The sequence below is a fragment of the Cokeromyces recurvatus genome (genome assembly GCF_025118155.1).
Source record: "Cokeromyces recurvatus strain NRRL 2243 chromosome Unknown BX663scaffold_8, whole genome shotgun sequence".
NCBI lineage: Eukaryota > Fungi > Mucoromycota > Mucoromycetes > Mucorales > Mucoraceae > Cokeromyces > Cokeromyces recurvatus.
The window spans coordinates 239,614-265,137 of NW_026251394.1; the positions used below are offsets into that span (position 1 = coordinate 239,614).

Consider the following 25,524-nt stretch of genomic DNA (forward strand, 5'->3'; position numbering starts at 1 on the left):
TTTTTTTATTATCATCAATTATAACAAAAGATATTGCATATATCAAATTATTACATTTTATTATTATTGTTCTACTACTTTATATTTCTACATTTTTTTATCGTGTCATTAACTATTCCTAGAAAGAACATTATTTGAATCCTTTATTTATGTTTTTGATATTTTCAAATACTAATTGTTTACTTCTTAGCAATAAACAATGATATAACAACTAATTTCTTAAATGTAGGCTAAACAATTCAATTAGTTGAAGGCAATTCTTTGAATAAAAAAATATATATATTTATATCTATTTTGCTTTTAGTTTGACTACAGTAACATCGTATAATTGATATGTAACTGCACATTAGTTATAATTGTCTAGTATTATATGTATTCATATTAATTCAAATGGTAATTGATATTATTTTATGTTGCTCGTGGATATCATAACGTTTTGTCTATTCTTTTTTTTATCTAGTTTACAGCTATGAGAACAAATCTATTTGCATACAAAGTGTAGTTAACAAGAAGTGCAAAAAAAATATATTGAAAGTTGTTGAATTAAGACATGTATCAATTTGAAAAATTATGTAATGAACGGGGTGTCCATATACAGATAAAATCATGTATAGAATTAACGGGGTAAAATAAGATGTTACCCTTTTTATTATTATTATTATTATAATAATATTAATAATAATAAAACTATGTCAGTAACTTCACCTATCTACTTTTCATCGATTTCAAGTACAGTAAGCAGTGAGACATCAGGATTATATGAATATCTTACAGAATTAGTCTCAAAGCGTGTAAGCACAATCAAATACATCAGGAAAGCACATGAAGGTAATACACACTGGTTTAATACCATTCTTCTTACAAAAGATAGTCTGTCAAACATGTATCCTAACTCGAAAATGACTAGACGGTAATAAATAAAGCTAATTAATATGGCTTTAATAATCGCTAATCAATGATTATAATAGGTCAAATCAGTTTTATGCATTAGGATTATCGTTAGGAGCTACATTAGACATTTCAAATCCAATAGACTACGTTAAGGCATTGAATCAGATCATGACAGAATTCGAAAAACACACAAATGATGATTCAAAACAGAAAATGGTATTTATTTATTTATTTATCAATATGTATTTATAACTAATACTTGAGTAAAAAAAAAATAAATTAAGAAAAATATATTTAGAAAGGTCAAGACAAAAGAGAACCATGGGTTTCCAGTAGAGGCTGATGATTATGAGTATTTAAGTATTCCTCATATTGTATGTTTAGTGTTACATCAATCATCTCTTTCTTATATCCTCTCTCTTTTTTTTTTGTAGCCTTTCGAGTTGGATTATTTGGAGACATTTTATACATTAATCGACGTTATGGCAGAAGCATATTATAAATTGCTTATAGGCACGGAAGGACCTAATTGTACACAAACTTACTTTGAGCTGGTACTCAAATGTGATACTAAGTTCAAGAAAATAACTGCTATGGTAACAAAAGAACTTGATGTATTAGCAAGAGAATCCATCAAAAACGAGCTCAATATAATTAATCCATTGTTTACAAAGCCTATCGAGTTTGAAGACTAGTGGAGTTTTAAAGTCAAGCGTTAATAACATTTTCTTCAAATTTTCGCTTTTTCTTTTCTTTATTTATTTAATTGTTTTTTCCTTTTTTTCCTTTTTTTGTGTTTATTTATTTATTTATTTCCTTCTTTTTATATTTATATTTATAAACAAAAAAAAAAAAACAAAAAAAAAAAAAACAAAATATTCAAGAAATGGATTATGTCGGAAAACTTGGTAATCTCATTAGTTCATTAAACAATTTTTATAATGAGATAAACCCTGCTACATTGTCTGGTGCCATTGACATTATTGTTGTTGAACAAGAAGATGGTGAACTTGCTAGTTCTCCATTTCATGTAAGATTTGGTAAACTCTCTGTACTTTTACCACAAGAAAAGAAGGTAAATTATTCCCCTTTTGTTAAACGGACTTGAAGGCAGAATTAATTTTAGAGAGAAAAGGGAGAGGCGGGAAAGAAATCATGTCCCGAGAATAGCTCTCCCTCTCTCTCTTTGTGTGTGTGTGTGTGTGTGCTTACCTTTTTTTTTGTCAATGCAAATTGTCGGAGTTATTTACTTTTTTCTGAAAAAAAAAAAAAATAGGTTGAAATTACTGTTAATGGTGAAAAAGTACCTTATTTAATGAAAGTAGGAGAAGCAGGAGAAGCATTTTTTGTATTCGAAACAGAGCATGAAGTTCCCGAGGAATTTCAAACTTCCCCAATTTTACAAGCTTTAGCTGAAAATAAAGCTGGGGTTGAGGTAAGGGTGTATTTTATTTTATTTTTTATTTTACTTTTTTTTACAGTTATATTGACCACATACTACTACTTTTAAAGGAGCCTCCATTTCTTGATATTAGTGAAAAAAAGGATGAAAAAGGTAAGCGATTGATTTAATTAAATAAATGATATAATGAATGTGATTTGTCTTAGGCTCACAAACAGTTACTGAACATGATAAAAAGGATACATTTGATGATGATGATGAAGAAGATGACAAAGAAAGCAAGAATAGACAGAGTAAAAGAAATAGCGTACCAGCAGAATTGCAATCACCAAAGATGATTATTGAAGAACAGATGGATAAAGTAGTTACAAAGATAGACCCATATCATCATCAATTAACAAAAAATAATCTATATACAATGGAAGATGGCTCGGCTATGCTTGAGCGTGTTGCACCAGATGCAATTACGACGACGACACTTGCCAAAGAGAGATTCATTGTAAGACCTGTAAATGGCGATATTCATGCTCTATGGATGGACGTGACACATACTCTTATTGAAGATATAGATGGGACCAATAATGTAACGTCGTCATCATCATCTACATCAGCAACTAATGGAGATACAGAAAATGATAAGGAATCTATACTTTTAGATATTGCAGGCTATAAAACTGAACAGCAAAAGGAGGATGAAAATAAAGTAAAAGAAAATGACGATCATAATACAAAATCAGAAGAACAAAATTCTTCCTCTTCTATAAATAATAATGATGATGATGAGAAGAAATCATGGGGATGGGGACAGTCACATGCTAACCAAGAAGAGACAGTTCAATTAGAAGTAGGCCGAACTTATCGCATTGAAATGAGTCTTTGTGGTTTTTCAGCTTTTGGTTATGATGAAAAAGGAAATTCAGAACTATTTAATAAACAACAAATTAGTTATGATGCATTTGTACATAACCCAAGTATCTTAAATGACCCACGACTCGTCTTTCGTTATAACCAGCATTATTTTGCAGCTGCACGAAATAACCCTCTTTTCACTTCGCTATTAGTCTTTAAAAAGCCCTTGGAGGATAAGGATACAAATAATACTAATAAAGTAACAGATAGTAGAGATACTTATTCATATGGTCCTGGCTGGCGTCAATGGTTAAGTCGATCTTCTTTAGCTGATTCTGGACCTGCAGTAGGAAAATTAAAACTTGATGAAGAAATACCGTTAGTAACTTCTTCTACCATCATACCTGAGACAGAAGAAACCAAATCAGATAAAGAAGAATACAGTGAACAGACGACTTTTACAACAACAACTAAAACAACTTCTGTAGGCTGGTCTCCAGATCATAATGATGATGATGAGGATACACCCTTCTTTAAGAAACGTAAAAACTATGCTAAAACACTTCGTCTAACTTCAGATCAACTTAAAAATTTAAATTTGAAAAAAGGTGTGAACACCATTACTTTTTCTGTCACTTCAGCCTACCAAGGGACAGCTACATGCGCTGCTAAAGTATTTTATTGGGATTATGATATTCATGTTGTCATTTCAGATATTGATGGTACGATTACCAAGTCAGATACAATGGGACATTTAATGACGATGATTGGTAAGGATTGGACGCATCCTGGTGTAGCACAACTTTATACAGATATAGCCAACAATGGTTATCATTTTATATACCTCACAAGTCGTGCTATCGGTCAAGCAGATTATACAAGAGACTATTTAAGAAAAGTGTTGCAAAATAATTACCAACTTCCTGATGGTCCTGTGATTATGTCTCCTGATCGACTTTTTACTTCCTTTCATCGTGAAGTCATCATGAGAAAACCAGAGGTATTTAAGATGGCTTGTTTACGTGATATTCAACGATTGTTTGGTGGACGTGATCCTTTCTATGCAGGATTTGGTAATCGAATTACAGATGCTATCTCCTATAGAAGTGTCAAGGTTCCTTCCTCTCGTATTTTCACAATTGATTCTCAAGGTGATGTTAAACTAGAATTGCTTACCGGCTTTAAATCATCCTATATTCATCTAAATGATATGGTCGATCAAATTTTCCCTCCTATTAATAAAACGGTTCAAGAAGAGTTTAGTGATTATAATTTCTGGAAGGCTCCGATGCCTGAAATTGATATACCAGAATTAGAAGAAGAAGGTCCTTTACCTACCTCACCTAAGCCTAAGCCTATCAAACCTGATCCTACAAGTCTTCCAAAGGAATCAGTTGTAGCTTATGAACCTGAACCTAAACGTGGCTTACTTCGTAGTTTCACCTCAAGATCATCTAATTCAACAGCAACGACGACGACAACAACAACAACAGCAATAGCAACAGCAACAGCAACTTCTTTACAGAAAAAGAAAAAGTCACCATCTACTGTACCAGAACAGCCTCCAAAGAAGTTATCAACATCCTCAAGTGCACCTGATTTAATAATTGAACTTGAAAAGTCTAATAAAGCAGTCGTAACTGAAACAGAGGAAGATGTTAATCTAGCTTCTCCAAGATCATTACCTGATGATTATAAACCTTCTGATACACAACAGCCTATCGCTTCTCGATCATCTTCCGGTATTATGAGTAAAGTCATGGGAGGTGTCTTTTCAAGGAAATCATCCAAATTGCCGACTGAAGTAGTCAATACGACAAAGGAGCAAAATGTAGCAGAAGGAGAAAACAAGGAAAAATCAGTTAATATAGAAGAAGTAAAAGAAAATGAAGAAGAAGAAGAAGAAGACGACGATATGTTTAATTCTGAACTTGATGAATTAGATTTAGATAAAATTCCCTTCATATAATTTATTTATATACTGTGTAATATATTACATTTTAAACCACTATTTTTTTATTGTTATTTTAATGCTATATTCATAAGCAAAATCTAAATGCTTGCATTGTAATATTTGAATATCTTTGTGAACTATACAGATGCATAGGCATTAGTGATGTGAATACATATTACATTGATTCTTTACCTGTATCCATAAATGTTATATCAGGTTCTGCTTCAATCCAAATTGATTTTAGAAATGACAATAAAGAACTTGTTAACAAAACTGCCTCTTCTAAAGGTAAGCTGTCAATATAATCAAAATCAAGTTCAAATGGGTTCTTTGGATTTATTGTCATTGATAGTATTTCAGCCACTATTTCCCATAAAGACACATCTATGACACACATATTTACAATTAACTATCATAAGAGCCTTTTTTTTTTTTTTTTTTTCTTCATATACTTTTGATTTTCCAATCTATTGTTGTTGATAATTGTAAAGGATTATCTTCTTCTTTTTCATTTCGTAAAAGTTGATCTTGATGAGATCTCAACTAGAAAGAATTTATTACACCAACACATGATAAAAAAAAAACGACCTTTGTTTAATTACCCAAACATAAGGACATCGATATTTAGCATAACCAGCAATAAGAAATACAATTTTATCCTTTTCTTTCTGAAGATCCATGTCTAATAAGCTTATTGACTCTGGTGAATTCCATTCATTTCTAATATATACATATATATATATATATATATATATATACACGAAAATGTTATGTATGTCATATATATGTATATATTTCACTGTAGATTATTTACTTGGAATAAATTGTTTCAATCATGGTAGCTGGCATCAATGCTGAGTTTCTCGGTGGTGTTTGGGTTGTAAAAACGCATAAAATTAATTCTTCTCTTCCTCGAAGAATTGTTTCAAAATGTCGAAATCCCTTTCAAGATTAGAGATTAACAAAAAAAAAAGGAACACATGTCTACTTTATGATTATTACCCGTAAAGTACCTAGTAATAAGCTTTCTTGAAGAAAAGCAGCTAATCGTGTGGAATCCTTTAACAATTCTTTCTACAAAGTTATAAGAAATTAAACTTTCTAGTATATACATATATATTTGTCCCCGAATATATACATTTAACATTACATTTGGATCAGGTCCTAACATTGTTGATGAAATGAAGAGGAAAAGAAAAATAAAGTAAGCTATGGACACACACACACACACACACTTTTTTTTTTTCTTTTTTGAAAGACCTAACTTTATCCATTTATGGAATGATATAAATATATATTTATTAAAGCCCTATATATTTTACAGCAGCCATGATATATTCGTATTATTCTGCTTTTTCTTTTCTTTTTCCTTTTTCTTCTTTTATCTTTATTCATTTTTTTTTTTTTTAAAAAAAAAATAATTTCTTTTACAATGGAAGATGCTGACTGTCTCCGTTATCATTTTGGAGAAATCAAACAAAAGACCAAGCATATCGATCTACAAGTAGAAGAGAGCCCTGAAATATCACAAAACTTTTTCATTAATCGACTTTTCTCTTATAAAAGACGACAACAATCAAGTGGCTATTGGAAATATGTTGTTGGTGTCTACAAGAACTTGTTTTTAATGTTCTATTTTAATTGGACGTCTATAATTACTGCACCAATAAGCACTATAGCCTTTCTTACCTTTTACCCTTTTATTAGTTTTGTCTTGTTTGTCTTTGAAATTGGATTAAAAGTCTTTATGGATTTCTTGGGTGGATCTGTACTTATAAAGCATATAAGCGAAATCTATGGTCAAGGATTGAGTATACCTAATTGGGGTAATAAAGATAAAATAATAATAATAATAATAATAATTTGATACATTCTATTCTGAATAATCTATTTGATAAATAGGCGCACCACAATTATTATTTTCTACTGAATCACAAGAACTGATAAAATTAACTTCTCTTACACTCGGGACACCATACACAGCTAATAATGATGATAATGAAGATCGTCATCGTACATTTGATATATCAATAGCTCAATCTTTAACTGTTTTATCTGCTTTGATCTATGAGCGACAAGATGAATTTATCACCAAAGCCTTTCAACTTGGGAATGACAATGAACATACTCCAGCCATTGAACAAGAGATGAACCGTCTTATCTGGGAATCTGAAAATCGGATTCGAACTATAGCTCGTACTTATGGTCTTCACTTTGCAGGTGTAACAGAATTAAAATCATTAGCTGGACCCTTCTGTGGACTTTATTGGCCTATCAATTATGAACAGCCCTTTATTATTGTCGTCTTTAAGGGTACAACACCTACAAACTATAGTGAGTTTTTAGTAGATGCTACACTTCAACGTGTAGACGCTCGTACCTTTCTCTTTGGATCAGCCCATGAGGGCTTTTATGATAGTTTATTCTCTACAAGTGCTGATAATGATAGTACGAATCATGATCCTTATTATTCAATTCAAAAGGCAATCAATCATATCGCCTCTGAATTGTCTCATCGAGGCCCCGTACAGATATGGGTGACTGGACATTCATTAGGAGCTGCCTTGGCCTCTCTCTTGTTTGCAAGATTATTAAAATCTCCTGAGGACCTGGGTGAGCACTGTCAGTTACGAGATGCTTACGTTATGGGATGCCCCGCCATCGGTGACAATGACTTTGCCGCTAATTTTGCTTCCTTTACTAATATGCCCTTATCTCGTCCATCTGTCTTTTGGCGTCTGATTAATCAGTCTGATGTCGTCTCTCATATCCCTGTTGGTTATGATAATTCTATGGTAGGTTATTATGCGCCCTCCACTGATTTCTTTAATTACTCCCATATCGGTCACGCTGTCCAAATCACTTGGCCCTGGATGTCGAAACCTATTAAAATTTATCCCTCAAGTTATGAATCCAATCTTAAGGTGAACGTTGTTGATTCTAAAGAAAATTATAACAACAATACGATGGATTCCGTTGTAAGTGGCTTAGAAGTACGGCACATGAATAATACGAAACAACAACAACATAAACAAAAGAAGAAAAACCTTATTGGATTTATCGAAAGCATGTATCCATTTTATATTTATGATCACCTTCCTAATGGTTATTTTGAAGGACTTGAACGTGCACGTGATTATTATATGCAACAGAATCATACTTAGGATAATAATAATGATAATAATAATAATTATAATAATAATAATAAAAAAAAAAAAAACGTGATAATTTAGTATAAGCAAATAAATTAGTTTAAAAAAAAAATAATAATAAAAATAATAAAAATAAAAAAGGATGCATTATAAATTAAACGCTGCCTTGTTAACATGAATCATTAAAGATTCTTTATCATACATGATGTTGGCCAATACCTCTAAATTGACTGTATCTAGTAATCGAATAGTAATCTTTGGAGCATGTTTAACTCCTGTAGCCTATAATAAAGAGACAGAAGAGAAAAGATAAGCTTAGTATAAAGATTTATAACTATTTTTTTTTTTTTTTTTTTTTTTTTTTTTTTTTTTTTTTTTTTTGCATGTAAATTTTACCTTAACTAGGGGAAATAATTGATCACCTAAGAGTTGTTTTTGTTCATGTATCGGTTTTCCCTCTAAAGAATTTAACAATGCTTTAATCTCTGCCTTTTTATCTTGATCAGGCAATGGTGCAACAATGGGTATCGCTTTGGATGTACGAGGAGGTATAACGACATTTTCTATTATAGTTTTTTTATTGGAAGGTGAAGTAGGAGGACTCACGATAGCTGTATACGTTCTAAATTTTACAAATAAGTATAAATACGATATTATATACATATAGACATATATGTATGTACGTATGTATATTACCTTGGCTTTGTCGTATTATAGCTTAAATCTCTTTTAGTAACAACGCTTTCTCGTCCTGCTTGTTTTTCTTCTTCTATTTCTTCATCATCTTCACAAATATTTAAGGCTTCTAAAGCTGCATTGATCTTATCTTTAAGGAAATCAGGATTAAATAAACAAATTGAACGTTCCTTTCGTTTCAGGGACAAGATCATATCAACAATATCAGGTAGTTGTTTACCATATGAACCACAGACTTTGACAGCTTCTGTTATTCGATGACGTTGAAGTTGAACGCTTGATTCTGTCATGTTAGAATTTATAGATTCCATAGATCCTCTTCGTCGTCGCACATGAGTATCCATGATAACGGGATGAGGAGGGGTTTGTTGAATGGTTGCTCCTGAAGCTAAGGATGCTAAAGATGGACGAGGGGCAAATTGAGGTGAAGTCATGGATGGATTATGAGGTGGTGTAATTGAATTATTGCTATTTGGTATGGAAACCTAATATATATATATATATATATAAAGATTGATTAGATACATGTATCAGATATGTATACACACACACACACACACACACACACATATATATATATATATATATATATATTATACAGTTAAATCTGTACCTTTCTTTGTATTGAATTATTTGTAATAGCATTCATTGGCTCTATATGATTTATTCCATAACTATTCATGACTAAATATGTATATATGTATATATAAAATATACTATGAGGAGAGAGACTCTTTTTTTTATTATAATTATTATTATTGCTATTATATATTGTACCTTCATGAGAATGATTTGATTCGATATACGGAACATTATTATAAGAAATAGGTGTAGGTGAAGGAGGAAGAAAAGAATTTGTAGTGGATGAAGTTGATTTTTCTAAACGAGGCTTTTTAGGCTCATGATAAGCTACAATCATAGGCTTTGTGCGAAATTGATATCCATTCATTTCTTCAAGTGCTAAGGCTGCTTCCTCGGGTTTCCCAAAACTGACAAATCCATAGCCCTTGGATAGATTTGTTTGAGGATGTGTCATGACACGAGCTGAAATGATACGACCAAATTTACGAAATAAATTAAAGAGATCTGTATTATCGATAGTTGGGTCAAGATTCTTTACATAAAGATTAGTATAGTCAACATATCCATTGCTGTTTTCTGTTGTTGTTGTGCCATAAGTCGGTGTAGATACAGATTGATTCTACACAAATGTAAGAAAGAAAAACAAAAAGGTCAAATTATACACCATTTATTTTATATCTGTATTACTACTAACCATGTATCGAATAGAAAATGTATTGTTCATCATGGATGCACAAATTTGACTGTAAAACGAAAAAAAAAGAGAGAGAGAAAGAGAAAGAGAAAGAGAGAAAATAAAGGGAAAAAAAATATTTAGTTTTTTTTTTTTTATCACTCCGTTTCCCCTTTTCTATATTGCATATTCTTACATTTTTTTTCCTTCAACTATTTCTTCATTCTATATTAAAAAAAAAACACAGACATGTTAGTAATAACCATAAAAAAAGAAAGACTTTTTTACTCTTTATAAATTACAATTTCATTCATTGCTTTATCAGAGTCTTGCTTTGAAAAATATTGAATCAGAGCATGTTGAGTTCCTTTCTTTTCGTCTGCTGTTAATAAAACTGGTTTACAAATACTTAAGGGCCCAAAAGGACGAAAGATATCATATAAAATATTATGATTGATATGATTTGGTAGATTCTTTGCTTCTAGAATAGGTCCTTCTGCTTGAATAAAATTTTCATCTGGTGATAATTTAAATTTAACTATTTTTTGATTTTGGAATAAATAACCATTAAAGAGAGAATAAACTCTTTCCGCTAAATGCATGTATGTGTGTGTGTGTGCGTATGTTAGTATTATTTTACATGCATCTTTTTTTTTTTTTTTGTCATTTCCCGTACCAATTTCAGAATCCGAGAAGCTTAAATAGCCGCCACCTCGTTCTCTTTTAATTCTATACACAAAAAAATAAATAAAATCACGTTTTTTTTTTTTTTATTATTATTAAGATAAGAGATCGATTTCCTTTTTTAAATCAAGATTATTATTTATTACTTACTGATAAGGAAAATAATCAGAAAGTAAATGATGAATTTCATAATCTTTGATTTCATTTTCCATGTCTTCAAAAAAGAGTTTATTAGAAAAAGTAATTTGTTGTGAATCATAAGAAGATACTATCATGTTTGTACGAGTGGAACACGATTTATTGTTATTATTATTTCTAGGTGGAAGTTTGATAGTAGGCTTTACAGTCGTCGTCGTTGTCGTCATCATTGTTACGCTGCCCTTAATAATAATAATTTTTAAAAGAAAGAAGAAAGAGAGAAAAAAAAGAAGAAGGAAAGAACGAGTTTTATTAAATGATACTATTTGTGGTTTATTTCTCTCTCCTTCTTTTATTTCATATTGCTGCAATAAATTAAACTTTTTTTTATATTTGAGTTTGAAAAATGAATACGCTGCATAACACAAAAAATAAGGCACAACACGTACAACTTTTCTAAAATTGACAACGAGATTGCACAATTTTTTTTTTTTCAGACGATTTTTTTTTATAGAATAATTAATTTAGACATGTTTATTTGTAACAGTATTCAGGATATATATTTTTTTTTACAGTAGAGTGGATCTGGATCAACCAAAATCCCATAAGAGGTTTACTAAATACTTTTTTAGCACTATTACAACCACTCTGCCACAACTTTTTTTTTCTTTTTGCTTCGTTTCAAGACATGAATACAGTAGATATTCTCAATTCATTTATAATATCTATCTAATTAATAAAATGATCTAAACTTCACAGTGTCTTTATTGATAAATAATATGTTTCTAAAAGCTACAAAAAGCAATTTTAGCTTACCCTTTTTAAGAAAAAAAGAAAGAAAAACTTTCGTAGTGTCTAATATTTGTCTACTAGGTAGCAATAGTGAATGTAAAATAGTGACTTTTTCATTTTTTTTGACTGTTTGTGTGATTTTTTCTTTTTTTCGTTTAAATGGGAATCATTTGTTTGCTTAACATGTAGAAATACCCTAGTAGTGAATAAAAGTAAAAGACTTCCCCTCCCCCCCCTCTCTCTCTCTTCCCAGCCAATAATACTCGAGTTATTAATGAGAGCACTATTTCATTTAGATGAAGCATAACAAATGCAGCATTTTGATCATCTGATGATAGGTCGACAGTTTTTATCGCTCCCATTCTTTTTCATTCTTTTTTATGAGGTTATTTAGTTTACTTCAAAGTCTTCCAAATGAATGAAATCATCATAATCGTGATTGTCCTTCCCAAGATCAAGACTACGACAGAGCGAAGAAATGTGTCTGTCTGTCTATCTGTCTATTGATTTAGGAACCACTTTTTAATATCAAATTCTTTTTTTTTTTATAACGTCTGACAGAAGAAAATAATACTCGGAACAAACCCGTTTATTCGGATTAGAATGTTTTCTGTTTTTTTTACTATTAGGTTTGAAATGGATATACAAACAATTTTGTTTTTTTTTTAATTCATATTATATAATTGGCACTAATATTTTAGTAAATGCTAACGGCTGAACATTAAAAGTATCTCTATTTTAAAGAAGTCGTATTGTTCTTATTGGAATCCCCTTTTATTTAATTATTTATTTATTCTCGGGTATTAGAATGTTGTATGTATTTGGTTAAGATGATAGGATTTTTAATGTGTTAGAAATTAGCACAGAGTAAGAATTAGCCATAAATAATATTAAAAAGTAAATTCTGCTGTTTGTAGATTCAGCTACTATCTTCTTTGAGGTCAGGTTAGAATATCGCTACAAATATTATATTGATAGATAACAAGACACATTGATAAAATTAAAAGAAAAAAAAAAGCAAGTTTTAGAGTATATTTGTTCCGAATATTCAAAAATCATATCAGCATCGACAATGCATATATTTCATTATTAAATTTTATGAGGTATTTGGAGTGAGCTTCCTTTGAAAAAAAAAATAATGTTTTTTCTTTCAGTAAATTGTTAGGATTAGCAAAATAATAATAAGAGGGAAATAAAATGTTAAAAAGACTTTGTTTAAAGTCCTTTTTTTTTTCCATTAATATGAATCAATTGTGATAAGCAGCTGCCCCATTATTCAATGGTTATCGTAAAATTAAATTTGAAGTTTAAAAGTATTTGAAGAAGCGTCTTTATTTTTTATTACATAAATATTTTTGTTGGTCATGTTAGTGGTTCTATTTGATCTTAAGCAGTTTAATGAGGATTTAGTTAACATACAGTTTTTTTTTTTTTTTTTTTTTTTTTTTTTTTTTTTTTTTTTTTTTTTTTAAGAAAAAAAAAATACTCGACAGTCAATATTCAAGAGTTTCTAGAATTGAAATATAATTAAACTTATCATGAATGGTGATTAAGTAACTGACAGGTCAAGTCTTTCGTTGTTTTTATTTTGTAAGTTTTGTACGGTATTTATATTTTTACTATCAATGTATTTCGTCCAAGCCAAAGTGCAGCTACTAGTTAAAACACATGTACTTATAAATAGCTACATATGCTTCATAAAGAACATAGTGCCTTTATGTGGGAGAGTAGAGAAACCTCATGTTCATCTACTCCTATTTATAATCTTTTTTTTTAAGCCAACAGCAAGAGTTTATTATTCTTTTCTATTTCAAATATAGAGTTTAAATTCTCTTCGTTTTTTAGTTCAGTTTCTTAGAAGATTGTATGCAACTTAAAAATAAAAAGAAAGCAACTCGCGAGCTTGTTATGTTAATAAATGCTTTCTTACTACATGAAAGAGAAGAGAAGAGGAGCAATATGCAGTGTAAGTGGGGGTGGGAGAGAGAGAAAAAGTAAATTCATTAGATTCTATACAAATGTATACTGTGCAATAGTTTATATTTGAGAAAAGGTATAACCAAACTACCTAACATAATAATCATTTATATAATGACATTGATCAAACATGATTATTATCTCAAGCAAGGGCCTGTAAGTACATGTCCTGTTATACTGCTGACGTATTACTTGATAATGAAGTAATTAATTACAAGGAGTCTTTCAAAGTCTCTTCTCTCCTTAAGAAAAAAAAAATTATTAAAATTGTAATTCCAACAAATGCTTTTCTTGAAAATCATGATACATTTTTTCTTTCTCATAGGAAAATACAATATTAAAAGAAAAAAAAATATTGTTTTCATGTATATAAAATCTTATTCTTATGATTACATTATATAGTATAATTTGTTTATTGTTGTTATTTTTTTTTAAATGAATGATGCAATATTATTGTAAGCCTGATAATAAATAGTATACATATGTTAATGTGTATGTATGTATGTATGTATATGTACGTATATAAGTAAATAAAGGGAGTGAGGATGGGTTTAAATAAATTCAGTCCTTTACTCTTCATAAGTAGAGATCTCTTTTTTTTTATCATTATTAGAAATTTCTTCGTTATTACTCTTGTGACATAAGATATGACCGCTAAATACGGCATTTATTTCTTCCAGTAATCTACCCTTAGTTTCAGAAAAGAAAAGAAAGACACAAACAGCCATAGTAATATAACAGCGACCAAAGAAAAATATAGGTACCTCCCCCCCCAAATAATACTTGCCAACATGACAGGGATGATTTCAGAAATGACAAAGTTCATAAGCCAGTTAGCAGCAGTCGTAATAGAGGCACCTTTAGCACATACAACTGAGAGGATAGATTTCAGCAGGGTAAACCCAACCCATAGGGCCCTATGAGTAAGCAAAACCGGCGACAAAGATATAAACGGTCACAATACAGAGATAAGAGACATGAATATATTGCCTAACATGTCTATCGATTTATTGCCTGTAGTGGGATCCGTCGTCACTTTACCAGTAACACTTATCACTCTACCACAAAGAAGTATAAGAATAGGCCATGACGATAGCTCCATGAAATCATTGTCAGACGACGACCCAAACGATCCATTGTGAAGAACAACAGGTATAGTGGCCAAGACATTAAGGACACCATCGATACCAGAAGCAATAGAAGGCAGAAGAATTTTCAGATATACCACTTTGTTGAAAGATGGTAGGAGCATAGTACATGATAGAATTTTATACCAGTAAATTGTTGGAAAGCTTGGACAAGAATACCAAGTATCAAACGACGACGTTAAAGGTTAGGATTGAAAAGTTCTAGATAACTATTTTTCCTTCTTAAATAAGTATACTTTTGTGAGAATGATTAGCACCAAATTTGGTAATTTCTCCAATATTCGTGGTAGTAATTTCCTGGAAGACAGTAGCAAGTGCTTTTATGATTTCTAATATTAAGTCAAATCAAATTTTACGCGCACACCACAAATTTCTTCATCTATTCTATTCTAAATACATTGTTCTCCTTCCCGCAAAAAAAAATTAAAAAAGGACTCATTTACTCTTTTTACACCACTTTTTCATTGAAAATGGATACTTATACAGTATTATGTAATTAACAATCACATTACTTTTAGCCTTGTCTAGAATTCAATTATATGCTTTAGTTTATTAAAGCATTGTATTTTAACTATTATTATCATATCATCATTTTATTTATATATATTCCTTATATCTTTGGTTTTCTTTTGTCATCATAGAATGGTTTAAAGGACTTTGAATAAAAAATAGGATTCAAAGACTATATAAGAACAAATAAAAATTCCCTCAGCAATAATGAGGTCCTATTCGTATTCCTATTCCTCTTCTTTTTTTTTTTTTTTTTTTTTTTTTGTGTGTGTGTGTGTATGTAGTGAAATGATACATCATTTAATGGAAACAGTTGTATAGTGAATTAAGAAGAAGAAAAGTAATTGACTTACGGGAACTCTTTCTGAATCAACAACAAAAGGGTAAGCATGCTTTTAGTATGAGTTTTAGGCAATTTATTATATGCTTGATGAAACCTCTCTCTCTCTCTTTCTCTTTTCCAGTAGAATTTCTGTACAAGCTACTATGTGATTAGAATCAAAAGAAATGGAGACCAAAGTAACAGCCTTTTATAAGGAGGTGTTTTTACCTGTTTATTTCCAGGTTACATATTTTAAATCTAATACTTGCACTTTAAAAGACCCTTATTCTCATAAAGACAGTTATTTCTTTCACATATGTCTGTGATTTTATTTTATTTTTTATTAGGAAAGAAGAAATAATGATAGCTGATTACAAATCTTTCATAATTAGGATATATAATTTGTCTTGCAATGAAGAATACGTAGCATTCACCGAAATATGTATAGTAGTAATATTAGTGTATCATATCTTTACTCATTTATATAGTTATCTGTTCTTTTTATTATTATTATTATTATTATTACGCTTATTTTATGTATACAGCGGATTCCAATAGTCAATAAGGAAAAAATATTTTAAAAAGACTAAAAAGGAGAAGAAGGATGGAAGAGAGTTTTAAAGCTGCTTGTGACTTGTTAAAAAAAGTAAAATAAAATCAATCCAGCATCCAATTCTTCATTCATATATATTTTGTTTTATACAACACATTTCCAAGATGAAGAAGCCTCAGAATCCTTTTAAACCTAAAGCCAAGTCAAGACGATTTGTTGAATTACAACATGATACAGGATTTACAGATGCTCAGTTTGAAACACCGGAAACGCCGAGTAAAGATTAGAGAATGATGCTTGTAATTCATGTGTTTACTAATTTTTGGAATTTAACAATGTTATATAGTTCCTTGGAAAGCTATTGGATTAGCTTTATTATTATTTGTTGCTGGTGGTATTTTGTTAGCAATTGGTATTTTAATCAAAATTGGAACAATTGCTTCAGAGGTAATTTGAATAATGTTAAATATTAAAAAAAAAAAAAAAAAAACTTAAAACTTAAAACTTAAATTAAATTATAGGTCTGGTTAGCAAGAGGTACACCATTTATTGTACTGGGAAGTATTATGTTTATACCAGGTTAGTTAATATATAATTTGACATGCTTATTTCAACATAACTCATATATTTATATCAGGCGCATATCATTTATATATTGCTTATTATGCATACTATAAGTATCCCGGCTATGACTTTTCTCTTATACCTGATTGGGACTAAATAAGTAAGTTGTATCATGTACAGTACTGATATAATATGTTTGTTTATTTATTTATTTATTTATTTATTTATTTTTACTTTTGCATAAATCTAGAGTTGTAGTGCATGTAGTAAATAAGTTTATTATTATTATTATTATTATCATAAAAGTACTATATGATCGCTAATTTATGAAGTCTAAATGCTACTATGTATATTATGTTTATTTTGTGTCTATAGTAGTGGTTTACAGATAATTACTGCTTTATATAAGCTATAGTATTGTTAATTCTATAGTCATATTATAATATCTTCTTGCATGCTTTACATTATTTTATTTAAGGGTTTTATTTAAGACAGATTACTTTTTTATTTGCTAATGTATTTTTTTTTTCAAAAAATTATCCTATCACAGAAAGAAATCAACTTTAGTTGCTATTAGCTGTAACCAATCTTTAGTTTTGAGCAAGAAAGAAAGAGAGAGAGAGAGAGAGAGAGAGAGGCAAAAGTCAAAAATGAGTAAGAGTAAATGTATATTCCTGTTTTTAAAAAGCTATCTTTTCAGTTCTATAAGTTTGTAATAATTGATTGTAAATGACCTTCTTCATATAAGGCTTGAATAAACGCTCGTATAAATGGTATATATTTATTTTGCTTTCTCTATAAAAATTTAATAATAAGTTTGGATTCCTATATATATATATCTATCTATCTTTTTCCTCGTCAATATAGTATATATTTACTCTATAAATATCTTCTTTCTCTACTTGATTACCTAAGCTTGCATAAAGTCTTAAACAATCATCTTGTACTCGTATCCATGCTTCCATTATATCCTCTACATTATGTTTTTGTTCTTTTAGTAATAAGTTTACATTCTTTTGTATTCTTAAGGGCAATTGATTGAATGAATGACAATAATTCAACATATCTATTGATCGTATGTGTCCACGTCTATTTGTTTCCTATAGATAGATGTATATATATATACATGTATATATAAATATATATATATATATTATTGACAAAAAAATAAGTTTGTATATATATTCCCGTACATTATGATCTATAGCGTATCTATATTCTTCTTCCCACTGAGTAACTTCATTACTTGATTTCCAATTAGGCTGATATTTATCAAGTTTATATTCTATTTGTCTTTTAAGATAATTCTTTTCGATTATTTTTCTTTGATATACACGATTTCTATCCTCAATCACAGCCCATAAAGAAATGGAATCCTCTTTTTGTCTATATAATATTTCTTTTTTAAAAAAAAACATTCTACATATCATTATACTTTATATGATGGAGATACTACATTTTATACTTTTGATAAATCAAGTTATATACACTATCAAGCCAGTTATATTCATTACAAGCAACTAAATCAAATATATTGCAAATTATTACTTATATATGTATATACTGATATGTGTGAATCTTTTTTTTTTTTTTTTTTTTTTTTTTTTATACCTAATTTTGAAGGACTTTTTTTAAAAGTATCTAACTCCCATAAATAGCCATTATATTTTATATAAGAAATTGAATGATACACTATTTGTTTTTGCTGACTATTATATACAAGTTTAGATAGAGTATTTACATACATATATATACATATATTCTTTAAACCTTTTTTTTGGTAAATAGAGGCTGTTGTTTGCATTCCTTAAAGCTTGATTATTAATGAGCGATACCGTTGAATCAAGAGCATGAGTAAGCTTTTTAAATTGTCTTAAATCTTTACTGGTTTTAATTTCATTATCAGAGTTTAACAAGATATGTAATAAAGCATGCATAGCATATGCATTATGTGTAGTCGTCTATTATATAATAGTAAAAGAGGGGTTATCATCTTTTTATTATTATTATTATTATTATTATTATATTTTTGCATACTTGTTGTAAAAAATAAATTGGATAATTGTTTATACTTGAATTATTGCCATCTTCTTTTAGTGTTAATCTTCTACTGTTTTGTTTAGCTAATAAGAAAATACCAAAAATGGGTCTATAAAAAAAAATACACATATTAACTTCAATAAAATATCTCGGGGTAAGTTATAAAGTTTACTCAAAGTTATAAAACTTGTCTTTATGTAATGATAATTGCTCCACCTGAATTCCTTGTGCTCCTATTTTGGAGCATAGCTGTGTAAAAGTACCTTTGAAAAGTTAAAAGGAAAAATATATATATATATATATATAACAAGTAAAATATTATATAAAAGTTTATACACATATATATATTTAAAAACCTGGATCTGGATCAAGTGCATGCCAATAAGATGAATTCTCGGAAATAATACTTTTTGTCATTCAATTCTATGTAATGCTTTAAATATAGAGAAAAATAGACTTAAAGAGTAAGTAAGTGAGAGAAAGAAGAAGAAGAAAAAAAATAAAGGAGAACAAAGAATTATACAAAGTTCATCCAAAAATCAAATAGAATTGAAAATAAGATAATACTTCTTTATAAGTAATGCATATGAAACAAACAAACAAACAAAAAAAAAAAAAGTGAAATACTGATCCTTTTTTCCATATATTAGTAACTAAACAGCAGCAGCATGTTTATATGAGGAGCTCCTTTTTTTTTTCTTTAAAAAAAAAAAATTAAATACAATCATTCGGTTGTAATTTGGTCAAATTGAAAATTACTACACGAGTTATTTACACGACGAACCCCTCTTACTTTACTATAAAAAAAAAACTCTTTAATACCTTTTTTTTTCATTATTCCTTCTCCTTTTGTTTTTTTTTTCTTTTTTGCTCGAGGCAAAGTAAAAACACATGTAGCAGTTGTGATTAATAGTTTCTTTTACAAATGAATCTGGAGAAAAGAAAAAAAAGTTTAAATGAATTTACGTTTATTTACAAGAGCATATTTAAATTTATTAAGCTTTAAAAAATATCTGCATGACATCCCTTTATAAATCGGGGGTCATTTTCTTTCTTTAATTTTACGCTTGATATTGATAGAATGCCAGCAACTATTAAAATAAAAACGTAGATTTATTAAAACAGCTGCTATTATTATAATGATTACCTTTCTTTGTAAAGAAAGAAAGAAAAAGAAAAATTCATAACAATATTGTTAACCGGGAAAGTGAAGGAGACTATTTTAATTATTGAAAAATTAACATATTGGATATAAATACAGTTGCTTTTCTCTCTAATTGCTTGTTTTCCTGCATGCTACCTCAGTTATATCGGCTACATCAAAGATAACAGCAAAAGTAGACTATCATATCGTGCTTGTGTACATTTCATTTACAGGCATCATTAGTATATATTTATTAATAAAAAAAAAAAAAGAAAAGAAGAGAGAGACAGACAGAGAGAAAGTGATAAAACCTCCTAGGTGTCAAGCAGATAAAGGCAAAAAAATAAAAAACCGAAAAAAAAACCGAAAAAAAACAAAGTCTGAAATATGCATCTGTTCTCCATGAATTAAATTATATATTTCATGATAAGCGGCCCTTCTCCTACTGAAAATCCTGGTTCTAAATTGATGCAATGGTTATTTAACAACCGAAGCTGGTACATCGTTCTTCACTTTCTTGTCATTTTATTTCACATCTTCTCCTTCTCTTTCTTTTTTTTTTTTCTTTTATTTTTTTTTAACTTGTATCTTTTATAAAAAGTGCTTAGTTTCTTTTTCCATTCTTATTTGATTGAGCTGATATGAGCAATCCAGTATCATGTAGATAGTACCTGTTTACACAGATCAAAACAATACTATCAAATGAAGATGACTACTATTTATGAAATTGACACATATTAGTAACCTGGATAATTGTTTTTAATTAATTCTTGTAATAAGACGATCAAGAGTTAAGCAGCTGGCTATCGAAGGTTTTTATTTTATTTTATTTTTTTCGGGGGAAGGTAAAGAAGAAAAAAATATATCGTAGATCAAACAACAATAAAAAGATGACTTTTATGATTTATATCGGAAGAATATTTTTTTTATAAGTCAGAATTATATAATGAATTTAAACATGGGATGATAGTTATATTATTCTGCAACAGTCGTCTATCATATCTTCCTCTGTCATTTTATACTTGAAAAAAAGAAAAAAAAAAGGAAATAGTATCTAACATAAAATTGAAACATCTAGAAAATCGATCTTGATCATTACACGTTTACAATGATATTATTTTTTTTTAAATTTATTATAATGCATGTATATTTATTTATTAATCTATTTATCTATATTTATATTATATTTGTATATATTTTTTCCCGGTAAGATATTTTTCCGTTGATCAGCTCGATGTAAACAGAAAGAAAGAAAACTTAAACTAAGAATAGAAGCGTAAATTCCTTTCAAAAAAAAACAGAAAAAGAAAAAATACCTGACTGTTATTGCTAATGCTACTAAAAAGCCTGACCTGGATTCATTATGATATCATTCATCTTTTTCTATGTCATATTTTTAATTTTTTTTTTTTCTTTAGTTCATCCCGGCGGTTTGAGATATATACTAAAATAGGTAGTTCACACTCTTTTTTTTTATTTTTTTTTTATTTTTTTTTTAAAAAAAAAGTCTGTGTTTGAAAGGTAATATTCTGAAGCTATATTTACAAAATTTTGAATCTTTTTCTTTTCTTTTTATTTTTATTTATTTATTTAAATTATTTATTTATTTATAGATAGATATAGATACATATATACATTTATTAAGATTTGATTTATATACACTAAAATGCGACCTGTGTCTGGATCTTTAACATCAAATCAAATGTCTGACGAAATAATAATATCTTCACCTTTAAGATATTCGTCTGCTTCAACTTCTAAACGTCCGGTTAGTTCCGATATATCAAATGACGGACGATCTTTTACCAATTCATCACATATCAATAACCTTAGCGAACGATTACGTGAAGTCGACTTTAACTCACCAGCAAAGATATTTCAAAATAAACATGCTATTCATCAATTTGAAAACGTGACACCTGATATCTCTATTCCCAGTACTCCAAGATATCATGATGGAGGAGGAGCAGCAAGTCAATATACAACATCTCCAGGAGCACAAACTCCTCGCTCTATCTCACCGACTTCAGGTGAGCAACGGCCTAAACCACCTTCTACTGCATCAGAGGTCATGTCGTCGAGCAAGAGTCCCTCAAGACCTCTCTCTCAGTCTGGTACTGCCTCTATCTCACGTACAAGCACACCTTCTCAATTCGTCTTTAAGAAACCAGAATACAATAGTCATTATCATCATACACACTTTCATCATCTTGAGAAAAAGGATACCATCTTTCATGATTTGAAACGATTTTTCAAAAAGGGACATGATAAAAAGAAGACAAAAAAATTATTAGATGATACTTCAAGTGTGCGTAGTAGTGGTGCATCCTCTGTACATAGTAGATATAGTGATTTATCATTTGCAAATGAATTTAATAAAAACTTGGAAGGTCGATATGGCAAATGGGGTAAAGTAATTATATACATTTATATATATATATATATATATATATATATAAAGCCAGAGAAAGAGAGAGAGTGTGTAAGAAAGAGTTAGTGAGAGTGAGAGAGTGAGAGAGTGAGAGAGTGAGAGTGAAAGTATATACATTTATATATATACACATATATATTAATATCACTTCTTATCCCCCTTTTTTTTAGGTGAATTTGTGGGTAAAGGATCAGGTGGATCTGTTAGAATTATTCGTCGTAATATAGATGGGAAAACATTTGCAGTAAAGGAATTTAGAAAGAGGGCACCTGGTGAAAATGAAAAAGAATATGTGAAAAAAGTGACAGCTGAATTTTGTATCGGTTCTACTCTACATCACCCTAATGTGATTGAAGCCCTTGATATTATTCAAGAAGGTCAATCATTTTATGAAATTATGGAATACGCACCTAATGATTTATTTAATATTGTTATGAGTGGTAAGATGGGATCTGAGGAAATTGCTTGTTGTTGGCGTCAACTTTTGAATGGTGTAAGCTATCTTCAATCGATGGGTATTGCACATCGTGATCTCAAGTTAGATAATATGGTGCTAGATGAGCGTGGTATTGTAAAGATTATTGATTTTGGTTGTGCAACTGTCATTAAATATCCATTTGAAGAACATACCCATATGAGTAAAGGTAAGTTTATCTATCTATCTATCTATCTATCTATATGCCTGCATACTTATTATATTATACCTCTTCAAATGTTAGGTATTTGTGGTTCAGACCCTTATATCGCACCTGAACAATATACACAAAAAGAATATGACGCGCGTAAAACAGATTTATGGTCTTGTGCAATCATTTTTATCTGTATGACTATTCGTCGTTTCCCTTGGAGATTACCACGACCTGAAAAGGATCAATCCTATAACAATTTTGTACAACCTGATCATAGTGGTGCGGAAAGATTATTTAAACTCTTGCCTCGTTACTCAAGGTCGATCATTTCTCGGATTTTAGTCCCAGATCCAAAACAACGATGTACACTACAGGATGTATTGAATGATATATGGGTGAAGAATATTGAATTTTGTCAACCTGAGAAGCCTTCCAGTGACCATCCTCATCATTTACTTTTTGAACCTAGTAAAGAAATCATGAAGCGTGGAAATATCATTATCCTGCCTCCTTCATCACGTAACAAAGAAGAAGAAGAAGATAATCAGACAGATAAAAAGAAAAAGGCATCAGAGCATCACCATCATCATCATCATCATAAGAAATAATAGTAATAATAATAGTAATAATAGTATTCTTTTTTTTTTTTTTTTTTTGTATCATATCATATCATATTATATCCCTTATAAAGAGAATGATGATATGCTGAACTATGTGTGTTTTTGTTTAATATAATAATTTAGAATTAATATACTGCTATTTTATAATATTTAATAAACTGTAAAAAAAAAAAAAAAAAAAAAAAAAAAATATTCTGTGTTGTTTACTTGTCAGAATCGTTATACATGTCATACAAAAAGAGATATGCTGTAAAGTATATGCCCCTCTTCATAAGCTTCTTATTCAGCAATAAAATCATAGTCCTTATTGGTTTATCAGCCTTGTTGCACTATCAAGTAATTCGGTTTATCGTTAAGGCGAAAACGGTATGGACTTAACAAGTGTAACATACGTATAACAACCCTGTCCATACATACTATCTATCTATTATTATGTAAATAACTTACATAATAAACAAAATAGTTTTCTTTTGATTTTAAAGGTGTTGGCGCAGTCATCAATATAATTATAGTCAACGATAGCATACAATGTTCATGCAGGTTATACTACTTTTTCCTAATTTTTATTATTATTTTAGCTAGAGATATTATATAGTATTAAAAGAACTGACCAATTATAGTCTCTTTCTTATAAATTTATTCATAGCAATTTTATATCAATCTCGATATAAAAACTCCCCTGTTTTGCATAGAGATATGTGTTATCTCTTTCATGCATGCTTTACTTTTACAAATGGCGGTATATTTTTTATTGTTTCATGATAGATACTTTATAAGATACTAAAACCTATAAGGCTTAATAATTGTATGGAATAAACGTTATTGTTTGTTAAGAGCTGTATTTTAAACTGAGAATGAATTTATCTTGCAACAACGACTGCTTTATGAAAGATTAGATAACAAAGGAGGCAGCAGAATGTTTTATAGATATGAAAATTAACTACAATATAAATGATGATGTATTCATGTTTAAACAATCATTTTTTCTTTTAAAAAAAGAAAAAAAAAGAATACAAACTTTTAATAAAAGCAAATGTATTATTTATAGATTATTATATTAAATAATGTGGGGAAAATAGAAAAAAAAAAACTTTTTTTTTTGATTATATAATAAAATAAGCCCCGCTCTCACCATGCTTCAATATCATAAGTTTAAATGAAACAGGACCATGTTAAAGGAAAAAAAATTTATTTATACTGTCATGATCTATTTTGTAACAGCAACAAGACGATCATCGTCATTTCTTTTGCATCATAGAAGCTGATGATCTTTTTTTTTATGTAAGGGGAAGTAAAGACAATAAAATGGTTAAAGATACGATTGGTGTTAAAAAGAAACTATTAATTTAGTGAAGAAAGACATTTCATTTATTTTATTCGTTTGTAACAAAGAAGGTTATAAGCTTAATAATTCATAGAAAATAATGACGCGCTGTAGTATTCATAAGTTGTAAAGTGCAAATTCTTGTTCTATAATAGCAATTGTTATATTCATATAGAAAATGAATATTTTGGGCTAAACTATGATCCAAACTTACAAATAAAAAGTCAGAAATTATCTTTTTTTCATGGCCCGGACTGCTTTTTTTATAGTTTACCTGGCCCTGTTATTTTAAGGAAGTTCATATTTATCGTGAATTTTGCTTATCTCATCAAATATCATTTGAAAATAATGATGATAAATTAATATAACGTTGTACTTGTATTCTTCTTCTTTAAAAAAAAAAAAAAAAGAGAATATAAATGTGTGTACATACTTATTTATTAAGGAGA

The 25,524-nt window shown here is 29.2% G+C and overlaps 10 protein-coding genes across 10 annotated transcripts; 6 read left to right on the forward strand and 4 right to left on the reverse strand.

Annotated features, from left to right (window-relative positions):
• The first annotated feature begins 581 nt into the window (after window positions 1–581).
• On the forward strand, window positions 582–1,707 carry BX663DRAFT_504369 (uncharacterized protein). The gene is made up of 4 exons (XM_051526915.1): window positions 582–910; window positions 969–1,107; window positions 1,176–1,265; window positions 1,326–1,707. The coding sequence occupies exons 1-4, from the start codon at window positions 690–692 to the stop codon at window positions 1,584–1,586; spliced, it is 711 nt and encodes a 236-aa protein (XP_051384215.1). The 5' UTR covers window positions 582–689; the 3' UTR covers window positions 1,587–1,707.
• A 29-nt stretch (window positions 1,708–1,736) lies between these two features.
• On the forward strand, window positions 1,737–2,188 carry BX663DRAFT_504371 (uncharacterized protein). Its single transcript, XM_051526916.1, has one exon. It carries the CDS (start codon window positions 1,778–1,780, stop codon window positions 1,997–1,999), a length of 222 nt encoding a protein of 73 aa, XP_051384216.1. The 5' UTR covers window positions 1,737–1,777; the 3' UTR covers window positions 2,000–2,188.
• A 159-nt stretch (window positions 2,189–2,347) lies between these two features.
• Window positions 2,348–5,191, forward strand: BX663DRAFT_335838 (Lipin/Ned1/Smp2-domain-containing protein). The gene is made up of 2 exons (XM_051522135.1): window positions 2,348–2,446; window positions 2,532–5,191. Exons 1-2 carry the CDS (start codon window positions 2,438–2,440, stop codon window positions 5,109–5,111), a joined length of 2,589 nt encoding a protein of 862 aa, XP_051384217.1. The 5' UTR covers window positions 2,348–2,437; the 3' UTR covers window positions 5,112–5,191.
• An 80-nt stretch (window positions 5,192–5,271) lies between these two features.
• On the reverse strand, window positions 5,272–6,267 carry BX663DRAFT_550625 (uncharacterized protein; the record flags this gene model as incomplete). Its single annotated transcript, XM_051531227.1, has 6 exons — window positions 5,272–5,480; window positions 5,549–5,639; window positions 5,699–5,816; window positions 5,911–6,038; window positions 6,099–6,170; window positions 6,247–6,267. 6 exons carry the CDS (start codon window positions 6,265–6,267, stop codon window positions 5,272–5,274), a joined length of 639 nt encoding a protein of 212 aa, XP_051384218.1.
• A 214-nt stretch (window positions 6,268–6,481) lies between these two features.
• BX663DRAFT_535730 (Alpha/Beta hydrolase protein) lies at window positions 6,482–8,316 on the forward strand. The gene is made up of 2 exons (XM_051530606.1): window positions 6,482–6,922; window positions 6,999–8,316. Exons 1-2 carry the CDS (start codon window positions 6,529–6,531, stop codon window positions 8,258–8,260), a joined length of 1,656 nt encoding a protein of 551 aa, XP_051384219.1. The 5' UTR covers window positions 6,482–6,528; the 3' UTR covers window positions 8,261–8,316.
• Window positions 8,317–8,395: 79 nt separating this feature from the next.
• BX663DRAFT_550627 (uncharacterized protein) lies at window positions 8,396–11,251 on the reverse strand (the record flags this gene model as incomplete). Its single annotated transcript, XM_051531228.1, has 10 exons — window positions 8,396–8,530; window positions 8,645–8,870; window positions 8,945–9,429; window positions 9,558–9,628; window positions 9,722–10,145; window positions 10,221–10,269; window positions 10,396–10,424; window positions 10,502–10,791; window positions 10,876–10,928; window positions 11,034–11,251. The coding sequence occupies 10 exons, from the start codon at window positions 11,249–11,251 to the stop codon at window positions 8,396–8,398; spliced, it is 1,980 nt and encodes a 659-aa protein (XP_051384220.1).
• Window positions 11,252–14,359: 3,108 nt separating this feature from the next.
• On the reverse strand, window positions 14,360–15,042 carry BX663DRAFT_485071 (uncharacterized protein; the record flags this gene model as incomplete). The annotated part of the gene is made up of 3 exons (XM_051524585.1): window positions 14,360–14,474; window positions 14,555–14,648; window positions 14,832–15,042. The coding sequence occupies 3 exons, from the start codon at window positions 15,040–15,042 to the stop codon at window positions 14,360–14,362; spliced, it is 420 nt and encodes a 139-aa protein (XP_051384221.1).
• Window positions 15,043–16,447: 1,405 nt separating this feature from the next.
• Window positions 16,448–17,209, forward strand: BX663DRAFT_504384 (uncharacterized protein). The gene is made up of 5 exons (XM_051526917.1): window positions 16,448–16,599; window positions 16,670–16,770; window positions 16,845–16,902; window positions 16,961–17,047; window positions 17,138–17,209. The coding sequence occupies exons 1-4, from the start codon at window positions 16,488–16,490 to the stop codon at window positions 17,041–17,043; spliced, it is 354 nt and encodes a 117-aa protein (XP_051384222.1). The 5' UTR covers window positions 16,448–16,487; the 3' UTR covers window positions 17,044–17,047; window positions 17,138–17,209.
• A 380-nt stretch (window positions 17,210–17,589) lies between these two features.
• On the reverse strand, window positions 17,590–19,344 carry BX663DRAFT_550630 (ubiquitin carboxyl-terminal hydrolase; the record flags this gene model as incomplete). The annotated part of the gene is made up of 9 exons (XM_051531229.1): window positions 17,590–17,682; window positions 17,766–17,987; window positions 18,081–18,273; window positions 18,353–18,407; window positions 18,499–18,596; window positions 18,658–18,848; window positions 18,925–19,036; window positions 19,100–19,190; window positions 19,284–19,344. 9 exons carry the CDS (start codon window positions 19,342–19,344, stop codon window positions 17,590–17,592), a joined length of 1,116 nt encoding a protein of 371 aa, XP_051384223.1.
• Window positions 19,345–21,773: 2,429 nt separating this feature from the next.
• On the forward strand, window positions 21,774–23,739 carry BX663DRAFT_431981 (kinase-like domain-containing protein; the record flags this gene model as incomplete). Its single annotated transcript, XM_051522897.1, has 3 exons — window positions 21,774–22,479; window positions 22,673–23,146; window positions 23,222–23,739. The coding sequence occupies 3 exons, from the start codon at window positions 21,774–21,776 to the stop codon at window positions 23,737–23,739; spliced, it is 1,698 nt and encodes a 565-aa protein (XP_051384224.1).
• Window positions 23,740–25,524: the final 1,785 nt, after the last annotated feature.